At 49.0% G+C, this 13,040-nt stretch overlaps 1 protein-coding gene across 2 annotated transcripts in view; it reads left to right on the forward strand.

Moving 5' to 3' along the window:
- Positions 1-3,267: 3,267 nt before the first annotated feature.
- SALL3 (spalt like transcription factor 3) overlaps positions 3,268-13,040 on the forward strand; it is a gene marked incomplete at both ends in the record, with an annotated part of 17,073 nt that continues 7,300 nt past the window's right edge. For both annotated transcript variants that reach the window (XM_079717831.1, XM_079717832.1), the window contains one exon: positions 3,268-3,349. In XM_079717831.1, the coding sequence (XP_079573957.1) occupies positions 3,268-3,349 (82 nt within the window). The remainder of the gene's footprint in view (positions 3,350-13,040) is intronic.

Here is a 13,040-nt window from a genome sequence, read left to right on the forward strand (position 1 = left end):
ACCCGAATCAATTTTTTAAAAGGTACGCCACACAATTTACTGATCCGCACCATTCTGGCAGTGGCGGGGAATTTGTGTAGGTGCACCTTTCACAGCCTCCCTTTCGTCCAAGTCTTTGCTCCATCTTCTCAACGAAATCCCAGCGCGGAGAGCGCGGGGGGCGAGGTGGAGCCCGCACCTTCGGCCAGGCGACCCCACCGCGCGCGCCCTGGGCGGGGACCGCACCCCACGCCGGGCCGGTCGGACCGCGAGCTCCGTGTCCTGCTCCGCGGCCGCTCACTTTGGGGGAGCCACTGCGTCCACCGCAGCGCCGAGCCCAGCCTGCTGTGTCTCCGCACTTACAACGCGCAGCGCGGCGGGCACGACACCTCTGCAATCTGACGGCTCGCTTCTTACAGATAAAGGGCCGGGGTCCCACTTTCGCCTTCGCTGGAGGGACTTAAGACCCTCCCCACGGCCGCACACCGTAGAAAATGCAGAGCAAGTCGACGGAATTAAGCAGTGGCTTTCAGGAGTCCGGGAAAGCCCTAAGGAAATCGTGCCAGTGTGTCGGAGAGAGAGTGGGGGGCTGGGAGGGGCGGACGAATGGCTTTAGGAGCAAAAAAGGTGGGGCCGGTGCGTGCAAAGCGGCCCAAAGAGGAGGAGTCGGTGACACCGGGCCAGGAAGCTGCCGGGGAGCCGGGCTCGGGCTTCCTCTGAGGGACTTCGGACGCCGCGGGAACCTACGTTTGCTTCTTTTCCCCAAAGTGTCGATTTTTGTAAAAAGAGGGAAAACAGAGAGAATTAATCAGGTCACAACAGGCAGTGCTTTAACCCGACCCACCGACGATCGTTTTGTGTTCTTTCTCTGCCGGGAAGCAGACATCTACCTCTCCGCTGCGGCGCTGCAATTTCCCTAAACTCTTGTCCGTCCTATAAATTCTGCAAGAAACTTCCACTCTCTACCACCGCCCTCCCCCACCAACACACGTCCCTTCCTCTTCCCTCCTCTTCTCTTTGCCACTCTTTTGCCAGGAGCGTTCCTGGCCCGCTCGCCCCCAAACCCTGGCTGCAAGCTTTTCACTGCCGAGCGCCTCTGCGCCGGATGCGAGAGTGCCCCCAAAATGCTTGCAGCATTTGCCAAAGTTGACAGCGCACTAGCGATACAGACCTTTCTCCCCACAGCTTAACTATAAAAGCGCTACCGTGGTGTGTGTGTGTGTGAGGGGTGGGGGTAACTCTAGATTTCGAACATCTTTCAGATGTCATTTTTTTCTTTTCAAAACCAAAATTTCCTAAGTGAATACGCCTGCAACCAAACAGCAAAACAAAACCGACCTTCAGGGATTGGTTGGGAGCGGGGTGGCAAAAGTGGCGGCGGGGTCTCTTTGGAGATGATTCCAACCTGTGCACTTCCTTCCTCTGTATGATTTTCCTGCGCTTTTCCTGGAGCCCAAAGCTGTGGCTTCGTGAAACTTACACAATTAGAGGCGCGCGGGAGAACCGCGGCTGGGTAGCGGGAAGATTCTAGAACGGAAAAGCAGCCCTTGGAGAGCCGGGCGAGTGGCGCAGGGCCGGGGTCCAGCGGGGGCGGGGGGTCCCCACTAGTCAGAGCCCCGCGCCCAGCCACGCAGGGAGATCGCAGCCCTCTGGGCGCCCGGGGCTGTGTGCTCGCCGGCTGTTCCCCGCCAGCACGCGACCCTGGGGGAAGCGCCGGGAGGCCATCTGTGCCAAAGCTTCGTACCAGACAGGGCCACTTGTGAGGACAAAAATAATAAATTTAGGAAATGAAAAAAGACACGCTGGGGCGGGGGCACAGGCGCAGGCTCTGCGGCGACGGGGCCTGGAGCACATCCCAGCAGCCGCTCGCGATGGAGGACACGCGCGAGAATGAACGCGCGGGAGTGGGCGAGGGAGCGTGTGCACGGCTGCGGTGGGGTGCGCGCGCGGGGGCGAGGGCGCGTGCCTGACAACCCGCGAAGGTGGGGTGCGCTTGCGGGAAGCGCGCGGCGCCGGCTGCCCGGGGATGCTGGGCCGGTCCGAATGTGCGCTCCCCCTAACCTGCCCTCCCCCCACGTCGCCCCCGACAGTCCTAGAACACGGGGGGCCGCGCGCGGGACTTTTGTGGACTCGGAACTTTCAGTAACGCGGTCTCGGGGCACCCTGCGCCCACTGCCCACGCCACAGGCGCCCCGGGACTGCACCCATCGGGCAAGGGAACTGGTGGGGGGGGGGGGACACCGGAGCCCTGTCATCCCCTCCCTTCCCCTGGATTTAAGGAGCCGCTGGCGGCTGGGAGGCCCGGCGGGCGGGAGAAGGGCCGAGGCGGCCCCGGTGGCGGCGGCGGGCGGGGCGGGCGCTCAGGAGTCAAGGGGCCCGGGGGTGGGGGGGGCGGGGAGACGGGGGTGGGAGCGGAGGGGAGGGAGGACGAGGGGAGGGGAGGGGAGGAGCCGCTCGGCCCGCGCAGCTTCCGAACCGGAAAGTTGGTCTTGCCGAAGTCCCGCCACCCCGGCGTGCGCACTCCGCTCCGCTCCGGCCGCGAGCCTCCGGGCCGGGCCGGCCGCCGGGGGAGCCCGCGGAGGGGACACGAGCCCGGAGAGAAGGTCCGGAGAAAGGGGACACCAGAGCCTGAGCGGGGCCGGCGCGCCGAGAGCCGCCGCGGACGAGTGGAGGCGGCCGGCCGGCCCTCCGCGCCCGGAGCGCAGGAGGCTCGGCGCCCGAGCAGCCCGGCGAGACAAAGGCGACGGCCGGAGCCCTGCCCGCGGCCGCCCGCTCCGGGAGGGGCGCCGGGCGGCGGCGGGGGGGCCGCGGCGCGGGGCGCGGGCGGCGGCGCAGACACTATAAAGGGGCGAGCTCGGCGCGCCGGCGGAGAGGCGCCGCGCGGACGCCACCAAAGTTTGCTGCCTGCGCCCGGGGCCAGGCGGCCGCCGCGGGCCGCACCGGGCGCCGAGGAGCGCGGAGTCCGCGATGTGAAGCGGCGCCGGCCGCGCGCCCGGGTCCCGCAGGCGCCGGCCCCTCCTCGCCGCGCGGCCGCTAATTGCGAGCGCGGCCTCATTTGCATAGGCCGCCCGAGTCCGCTGGAGGCCGGCCAATCGGCGCGGCCCTCCGCTAATGGCCATGCATTATTCACCAGCCTAATTGCTCAGCCCCATGCGCGGCCCGCGCAGCCGCCGCCGCCGCCGCCGCCCGCGCCCCGCGCCCCGCGCCCGCCCGGCCGCCCCGCGCCGTCCCCGCTGGCCGCCCCGCTGATGCCGCTTCCCCGCGCGGGGCCCGCGCGCCGCTAGCAGCATGTCTCGGCGCAAGCAGGCCAAGCCCCAGCACCTCAAGTCGGACGAGGAGCTGCCGCCGCCGGACGGGGCTCCCGAGCACGGTGAGGGCCCGCGGACCGCGGCGGCGCCCGGGGGCCTGGGGGGAGCGCGGGCGGCGGGCGTCGCGCACCGGGGAAGTTCCCCGGCTCCCGCGAGCCAGTGTTTGCCGCGCGGCTCTCGGCCCGGGCGGGCCTGCCCGGGGACCCGGTCCTCCACCGGAGCGCGCGGCGCGGGAGTGCGGGAGAAGTAAACTTGGCCGCCCGGAGTTGAGCTGCCCACGGAGGCGCCACGGCTCTGGGACCGCTCGGAGTCCGCGCTGCCCGGCGGAGGCCGGCGGGCCGAGCCGGGCGCTGGCGGGAGGGGCCGCGCCGCCGCCTCCGCGCCGCCCCTCGGGCTCCCCGCGCCCGGACGCTGGGGCCGACCTCGGCGATCGCGGCGTCCCCCGGGAGGCTGCGGCGGCGGGGACGCGTCCGGGGCTCACCCACCACCGGACGCGGGCCGGGGAGGCCGCTGCCGGGACAGCTTTGTTAGGCGCCCGGCGCCCTAGCCGATGCGCGCTGGGAGCGGGTCCGCCGCCCTGACCCCGTCTGGCCAGCGGCCGCCCCGTGTGCCCGAGGGCCGTGGAACCCGCGAGGTCCGGGCGAGCCGACAAACCAGTGATCCCATTCCGAGGAGAGTAGGAAGTCGGTGTCGCCTGGCCTTTCCTAATGGCCGCCTTGGGAATTAACCCCGGGGTGAGCTGCGGCGCAGGGGGGTGGTCCTTGCACGCGGTAGGACCCCGGCACGTTTCTGGTGCCTCTCGGTTTTCTGGGGCCTCTTCCTGTTCTTTTGGAGGCGCCGCGGGCAACTCTGCAGTCAGCTGGCGGGTAGGAACTTCCTGCCCATCCAGGAGGGAAGGTAGGAGCCACGAAAGTTAGCGCCCGGCGAGGAGCCGGCTGGCCGTGGCCGCGCCCCAGCCCGGGAAGTTAGGGCCCCGGCCGCTCCGGCCTCCCGCTGCCCGCGGGTCCCCAGGGGGCGGGAGGGGCGTCCGCGGCGCGATCGCCGGGCGCAGGGCGACCCTCCACTGCCCCGGAGCCCGGGCATCGAGTAGTTTGTTCCCTACAAAATAGGCCGACCAACTTTTTGGATTAACCTATTATAAGGGGTTTAGAGCAGATACGCGTCTTTTCGCTTTGAGAATTAGCCTGCAGAAAATAAAAAGTTGAAGAGTTTAGCGTGCGGTGTCGTAAAGTTTGCAAAAGCCGGTATACGTCCGCATCGGAATGGAGAACGGGAGTAAAGACTTCTTACGCGGCTGGGAATTCAGGAATTAAACAAAATTTGAGAACTCGTGAGGGTCTTTTTGTCGCAGCGGAGGTAAGGGAGCCTTATCTGTGTCGCCTGGTCACCCAAGATTAGAACGGGAGATATGCTAAAAAGAAACGCTTGCATATGGTGGGTAGATTAAGGACAAAGAATCTTTTTGTCATGGAAATGGATTTTTTTTTGTTTTGTTTACTTCATCACATAGAATTTCTCACACTTGGTTTGTTTTCTATTGCCCTCAATGACTACATGATCAAATGAATGGATTTATTTCTGCCGAATGAGAAAGACAGTCTTTCCTTCAAAAGAACTACATTGCATCCCAGTGAGGAATTTTAAAGCTTTATTATTGTGGCTCCTGAATAGCTTAAAATCGGCTTTCACAGCCGCCCCAAAATGCAACAATGTAAATACTTCTCAGCTTTGTAGGGTCGTTATCAAAATGTGCAATGTCTCCTTTTATTAAAGCATATTTTAATTAATAGAGTAAAACCCCTTGTATTTAACAATTAACAAGCTGAGGCACTGCTATTCATTTTTAATTTCACTTCAGAAATGAGAGCGTGGTGAACCTCCTAGTGTAAGCGTGTGGAGGGGTCCAGAGCCCTGATTTGAAAACCTAAGATGGAGTAAATTATTCACAAGTTCTCTTTTGAATTCCCCTTGTTGTTACTGAATTTATTTAGGGGTGAAACATATTCAGGTTTTTTTTACCCACCGTGGGATTAAAGTTTCTGTCAGGCTGTGTTTTTCACAATCATTCAGAGTTGTAATCAAGATATTGCCACAGTTCCTGATCATATTTTGCAACAGGCCAAAAATAGCCTGTCTGGGGCTGAGCCTTAGTCAAGTAGTGTGTTCCCTCGATTGTTCGGGCAAACTGTTTAAAAAATAGTTCTTTCTGATTTAATTATTCTGAAGCTGATTGTTCATGGAGCATAAAAGATAGTCTGTTCTCTCTTCACTTAAGGCATGTTCACGTATAGATTGCTCTGTTGTACTGACCGTCATCAGGAGGAGAACTAAGTAAAATATTTTTTTTAAAGATAAATGGTTGTGAAAACTAAATTACTCCAACGTGAATCAGATATTCTCAAAATTATATTTTGTTAAATGCAGTGGAAATAAACAGACTATGCATGAAGTCATAAGTGAGCTAAGTTAGATTACAGTGTTTTAGAAACGAAGTAAATAATTCCTTTGTATTCCTTTGGATGTTACATGTTAATTAAAGCAGTAGATGCCCGCAATAAAATTGAAGGTTCTTGATAATGATATGAAACACAAATATTCTATGCAAAGTTTTTAGTATAATATGGGGGCAGGCAGTCACATTAATTTACAGTAAAAGACTTTATTTCTTAAAAAAAAGAAATATGACTATTATCTTTTAAGGCTTTGGTTTTTAGGCAAGCAGTGAAAAGATAGCTGTCCAAAAATGCTTCAGTGCTCTCCAAACCTTATTGCAGGAATGAAATATGATGACATATGTAGAATGAGAAAAAGTGATAAAGATTTACGTAAAGTTCTAAAGTTATCTTGTTGTAAAAATGTGTTTTAAGGATGACTGGGACTAAACTTACATTCCCACTAGGTACTATCTTTTAAAATTGCAAATTGTTTCATTCCTGTTTCTGAAAATTTAGAAATAAATGGGATGCAGCTTTAGGATTCAGTTAATTAAATGTATGCCACAATAATGAAATCTTTTGAGCCAGCTGAATATTTTTGTTCTAAGAAAAATTAATTAAAACTTATAATGACGGAACAGCACTTACACTCCTACTAAGAGCTTTAAAAGGTGTATTGTTACTGTCCTTCACTGGATAAAATACAGCTTAGGAAAGACACATTTTACTGTCGTTAGGAGGAAAATATGTATTTAAGGAGAAACAAAAGGATATTATAATTTAAAGCAGTTTGCCATCCTGTATTTTGTTTGTTTTTATTTTCTGCCAACTCACAGTTACATGGCTATCTTAAAAATCCTTTTGAATGGTCCTGTGATTTCAGACTTCACCAGTGGTGTTCATAGACCGTGTTTGAATTCAGGGGAAGCAGGCCCCCAGCCCTGGGTGAAGGGATCTTTTCTCTTTTATCTGTCTGTGCATGGTTTGCCTTCAGAGCTCTGGGCACTCACTCACACACTTACAATTCAGCATTCCAAAAGGAAACAATACAGAAGCCACTTTCTGACATCCCTAGGCAGACTGTTTTCTCTGAAACATGAAAGGTAAGGAGTAAGTTAAGCAGGGAGGGAAAGGAAAAGAAGAATTTGCGAACGTTTATTTTTTAAATGACATTTAAAATCCTAACCTATTTAAAAATGAATAATTTGGTGGCCAATAAAAAGCATGCCAATTAATTCTCACCTTACAGAGAAAGAGCTGATTATGTTACAGTTAAGGGATTTTTTTAAGGCACATTTAAACTTCCACAGTCTACTCATAATGCAATATTTTTTGATCTGTTTAGAGCCAGAAAATGAAGAAGGTATGGACCAACAGCAGGAACTACTTACCAAGCTGATTATTTTTTGTATACAAGATGATGGCAAAAGCAGGCCAAAGTGGGTCAGATTTCATTTTCAAGTACAATCTCTAAGAGGCTTTGCCATTCACCCCAAGATAGCTCCAAGAACATTTTCTTTTGGGGGGAATTCAGCAAAGGTACAACCAAGGTTTCCGTTCTGTGTACTGAACACCAGTTAGAATTTAGCATTCTTAAATGTAAGTATTTTATTTACATGAAATAAAAACCTTCTTAACTGTCAATGAGGTCATGCCCCATCCTTCAATGCTGCAAATAGTTTCAAGAAGGATCATTTTTAAACAATACTTATAATAGGAAGAGGTTTTGTTGGTTAGTTTTCATTTTCCTTCATGATTTCTTGACCAGTTGCTAGGATACGAACAGCATATCTTAGTCTTGTGAAGATGAGGGCGAATTCTACCACTGGTGGGACAGGTTTGTAATTACAGCATGTGTGAAGTTGCCACACACTTCATATAAAATCAGGCATAGGTAAAGTCTATGTAAAAATTGAATGTTTTACTATTACCTTACATAAACTTTTATATTTGAAAAAAAGAGCCCTGTCCTTAGATTTTTTCTCTTGTTAAGTTGAACACCTTTATGATCTAAGCTGCAGTTAACTGTGTGATTCCCAAGCAAATAAGGCAAGTCATATCACAGAAAGTGTGAGATATTAAGTGAAATAATAAAATAATGTAATGGACTCTATTTATGTTAGAGATTAGGATTTGACCTGTTTATTAAAGGCAGGAGTTCTCTGGGCTGAACCATTGTCCACCAAAGAGACCTGAGGCTGCCAGGGTGGCATCCAATTCCGTGGTGCCCTCCGTGGGCCTGTCTTTTCCAGTAATCCCAGATTCGTGATGCTAACCATCGGGGACCCCTCCCCTCCTAATTCCCGGGAAGCTTTGGGGCCCACACAGCGTCCAGCCTTGGTGGCCTGGGGTCTGTGAGAGGGAGGGCTTGCAGAGGGCTGGCAGCTTCCGACCCATCTCCGCGAAGGTGGGTGGTTCAGGGTGCTGCTGCGACAGACCTGCTGATTTAACCTTTGCCTGCTTTGCCCTGCCAGGGGTGGCCACTAGATGTCAAGCTCATAATACAATGAGTGCATCTGTGCTGTTGACCTTGGCAACAGGACTCACCAGTGTTCTGTTAAGTGTTAACACGGGCTCTGAGTGCGGACTGGGGACCCACGAGTTTGCTCTGTGTTGCTCGGTTTATCAAATGCCCATCTAGTTCAGCACAAGTGTTTATAGTGCTCAAAGAGGGAGAGAGAACCGTTTTCTTTTGTGTGGCTGTTACATCTTGAACTGTTTAATTAACCCTGCAGGTGCCGTGGCACTTGGTCTTAATTCGCGGGCATTCTTGGTTCTCTTTTCCAGAGTGCCCTCTTCACAGCACCGTTTGGTAATTGACTTAGGGCTCTGCACATGCAGAGCCACTAGCTTCAACCCTCCAGGGCAGGGCTTTTCCTGGATGATTTTTTGCATGTGTGTAAACTTCGCCCGTAGAAATGGAACAGTGCGGTGAGGTGATGACAAATCATAGAAATGATTTAATGACCTAACCCCGAGTGCAAGCAGTCCGAGGGTTACAGTTGATCGGCGCCTTGTTCCCGGACACCGTGTAGTTCCTGCTGCTCTGGGGCTGTTTAGACCCAGGTGTTTATACGTCTAAGTGGCTTTGCTTATTTATGTATTTTTATGCACAGTGGATTTGAAAAGTGACGTGTCGAGGCCCGTAGGCACTTCCGCAGAGGCGTGTCGTGGAGCAGCACGTTTAACTTCATGTGTGAGTTTAAACCTCCGCCTCTGAACCGAAAGTGACCCTGCACAGACCTTGCTTTTCCCCCTCCCCGAGCTGTGATGGAAACTGTTTGCATTTGCCGCCGTATTCCAGGTTTGGGCGTTCTCGGTGAGGCACAGTGATACCCGTGTATTCATCGTAAACGAGATTACAGCGTAACATGTGAGTGAAAGAACTATTGTGCAACCTTAAAGTGTAACAAACATCTTATTATTTGATGCAGCAGATAGTTAAAACAAGTGAACGTTGTGGCCGCTTTCCATCTGCGTGTGTCCATAAAGGAAACAGTGTTTCCCCTCCCTGGTGCTTCACCCACAGATGAAAAACCGCAAATGTTTTAAACAGAAGACTTTGGCGCCTGTGCCACAGGTGGTCCTTACTTAACAAATTTGAGGCGTGGGCCGCTGAGTCGGCGGAAGCGGCCTGCGGGTCAGTGCGGCTTGGGCGAGGCACGAGCGCCCTCCGCTGTTCCGCTCCGAGCTCACACGCTTGGAGGTCTAGGAAAAGGACAAGATTTTTCTGTTGCGTCTGGAATTTCTTCTACGTTGTTAGACACAGTAGGGGTCTCTATTTGTCTCCTCCTGTTTCACAGCTTGGGCTCAGTATGCGATAATTCATCTTTCTTTATGGGATTCAAAGCTATCATAAGGAGTTAAAAAGAATTAATTTGCAAGAAAATAGTGTCTCCTAACAATTTGGGGAAACTTGAAAAATGCTTCCTAGATTTTTAAGGGATGGAAAAGGCACAGGAGAAAGTACGGTTTCCTTTCCTCGAGACCCACGTGGCATTTTCAAGTTACTGATTAAAGTGGAGACGTTAACATTCCTTTTCCCGTAAGGAACAACGTTTGCTTCTCTTTTTGTTAATTGTAAGGGATTTAAAATGCGTAGCAAAAGTGTGGCAGAATAAAGGTGAGAGTTTGAGCTTGATCAGCAAAATTATCGAACACCTGTTTACTACTCTTTGTAATTCGGTTACTTATTTACAAGGCACTGCCTCCTGGAAGGAGAGAATGAGAAAGCCTTGCTGAGAACTGCAGTTTGAATTTTTAAAGAAAGCATCTTGTCTCAAATATTCTTATCTATGTTACAGGGATGCTTTTAACTCGTGGCTTTGAAAGATCATTGTGAGTGTAAACACTCTGCCCATCTTCCGCCACGTCGATTTTATTTGGAAGGCCACATACGCTTTTGCAGGCAGCGAAGACATGACCCTTGTAGAACGTGATCCTTGTGTATTGTATAGCAGACCAGGAATCGGAGCTGAGAGAGAAATGGGAAGCGGATCCTTTCACACCCAGAGTTATCCTAAGAATAGGGGCATTTTTGCTAAACGTTCTCTGCATTTTATATCAGTGAGAAGGAAAAAAAAATGTCCTTTTAAGACTGCTGTTGAAGCTGTTTTTTGGTTGGAGGCCTCTCTGAAAGGCGATGGCACCCTTTCCCCCTCCTGCAGCCCGGAGAGGCGGCACACTTGCTCAAGAACGTTTGAACGGTGAGGCTTAGAAACCCTGGAAATCTCAGGTATAAATAGCAAGTGTGGGGATAGCTGTAGACACTAATTGCACATTTCCTCTCCACCTGAAACAGCTTCCTCTTTTAGCCTCCGTGCTTTTCGCTCCTCCTGACTGCGTTCAGGAAGACAGACTCGGTGTTATGTACAGACGCCCGGCTCACAGCCATGGCTGGTACATCCTCGGTGTAAGTAGAGTTCTTTTCAATCCATCTTCTTCCTCGCATTGATAGCCAGCGAATACAGCAAACCTGTGTGGCACTTTCAGAAAGCAACCTCAACCAAATATTCCTGTTAACCAAGCAGGGAAGACTCTTGGTTAAGTTCTGTTACTGGGTGCATTGGTTGGCGTTTTTCCTCACTAGTTCTAAGAGAACCCTGGTGCACTGTAAGCCCCTGCCTATTTACAGTTTGAAGTCTCTTAGTCATTGACCAGCCAGTATGCAAAAAGTAAATTATTTTGACATTAATGAAAATGTTAACAGTGCTTGTTTTTCAGTTCCCCCTGTAAGGAAGAAAGAATTTTCCCATTGCATTGGAAATAAATTTCTCAAACCTTGTACTGTTGTTACAGTGGCTCATTGACATGGTTTTACCTTGAAACAAAAATGTTAAAGCCATGTCAATAAATGGATATAATAACTTCTATTCTTAGAACGCAAAAGCCAGTTACAAATGTAAATTTAATTGAAAGGTAGTTGGATACATTTGAATCCTACATAATACTGGCTTAAAACAATGGGAGGATTAAGGGCTTTAGAAGTTGCATGATAAAATTTGGAGCTGCTGTCAGATCTCTCCTATATGGGTTTTCTAGTTATATAGAAAGCATTTTTTTAAAGATAAACACTTCCAGATGAGCACATCTACACTGTAACATGATGCATGTAATCACTGTAAGGAGAACTGCCATCGAAGCAAGTTATAACAACTTATTTTGCATCTCGCTCTCCTGACTGTGGCCGAAGGCCGCTGCTTTCACTCTGGACTCAACTGCAGTCTTGCTGCTTCTAAAGAGCTGTGTCCCTAGTGAAACAGGTTCGTTTTGGTTCTCCCCTACCAACCAATTCAGTTGAAGTGCTTGTTGTTGTTTGAAAACATTCTTAAAATATGCACCCAAAATTTCAATTGCACACATGACGTATTAGAGGCTTTTCATTTGCATTCATTGTATTCAAGACTGTCTTGTGAAATTTGTGCTTCTCTGTAACTTTTATGGAATGCTAATCCTACTGAGATTTTGATAGTGAAACAAGTGGAAATAACAATTGAAGTGATCATGTTATGGTACTTCATACAGACCCCAGTAAGAAAAATTACAGGTGGTGATTCTAAATTATTTGCCCCCAATAAAAAATCTGAATTGTATTGAAGAATGTTTTTACTTCGCTTATTGTAGTTTTTAAAATATGTTTTAGTTAAAAGGCAAATTTATTATGAAACTTGGGTTACAAAATCCAACAATTATTTGTTTTGTTAGGTTCATTAACGTAATGAACTAACAGGTCCAAAATGCCATTTTTCACCCAATTTCCTCCCTTCAATTTTGCTTTCCTTCTTCAATTTTAGAGGAATACAGTGGAAGCTTATTTTACTTTGACAAGAATATCTTCACTGTGTTTAGGTAATTATCAATTTGCATTAAACAAAATGGCTTATTATTTGGTAAATAGTACTTAAATATTATTCTATGCACAGTTTCTACAATTGAGAAATAATTGTAATTTTGCTAACCTGCCAATGGGAGAAGAAGGAAATTACCTTCCCAACTTCCATGAGTTTGGAGGTGAACTCAAAATACTTAACACATGGAAAAAACCAATAGAAATGTAAAATTTTATCTTTAAAGTAAATAGAGATTTCTTTGTGTTGCTTAAGACCTGTGATAAAAGTACAGTGTAAAATAAAAGTCGTGTTTCTCTATTTCACAAGCCATAGTTGTTACAAAGAAAATCTGGGAAACGTTCATTTGTAAAGATATAATTTATTTATAACCAGTTAATTCTTCCAACAGTCAACGCACTTTAAATGATCCAGAAATCAGCCTAATTTTTAAGCATTTTCTCTGTGAATTGTCCCTAGCACATATTCCATATGAAAAAAAAGTATTCTTTTATAGCACAGGGAACTATATTCAACATCTTGTAATAATCTATAATGGAAAAGGATCTGAAAAAGAATATATGTATAAAACATAAATATATATATATATAAATTAACTGAATCACTTTGCTATACACCTGAAACTAACACAACATTGTAAATCAACTGTACTTCAATAATAATTTTTTAGAAAAAGAAAAAGTATTCTTTGGACAAAATATACACTGTTTGTGTAAAATTTTAAATATATGTACCTTGTGAATGCTTTTGTATACCATGTAAGTTATACATTTTTCTTCTCTAAGGAATAAATGTAGAAAACATTTCAAGAAATCAGCAATATTTAATTTCTTAGTGTTTTTCTTTTTAAAAAGTATTAAAATTAAAAATCTCTATGAAGAGTACGGCAGACCTTCTATATCAGCTTTAAAGTGTTAGTTTTCAGTTATAATTAATAATTACACTAGTTAATGATGTACTGTAACACGGCT

The sequence above is a fragment of the Hyperoodon ampullatus genome (genome assembly GCF_949752795.1).
Source record: "Hyperoodon ampullatus genome assembly, chromosome: 13".
In the NCBI taxonomy this organism is placed as follows: domain Eukaryota; kingdom Metazoa; phylum Chordata; class Mammalia; order Artiodactyla; family Ziphiidae; genus Hyperoodon; species Hyperoodon ampullatus.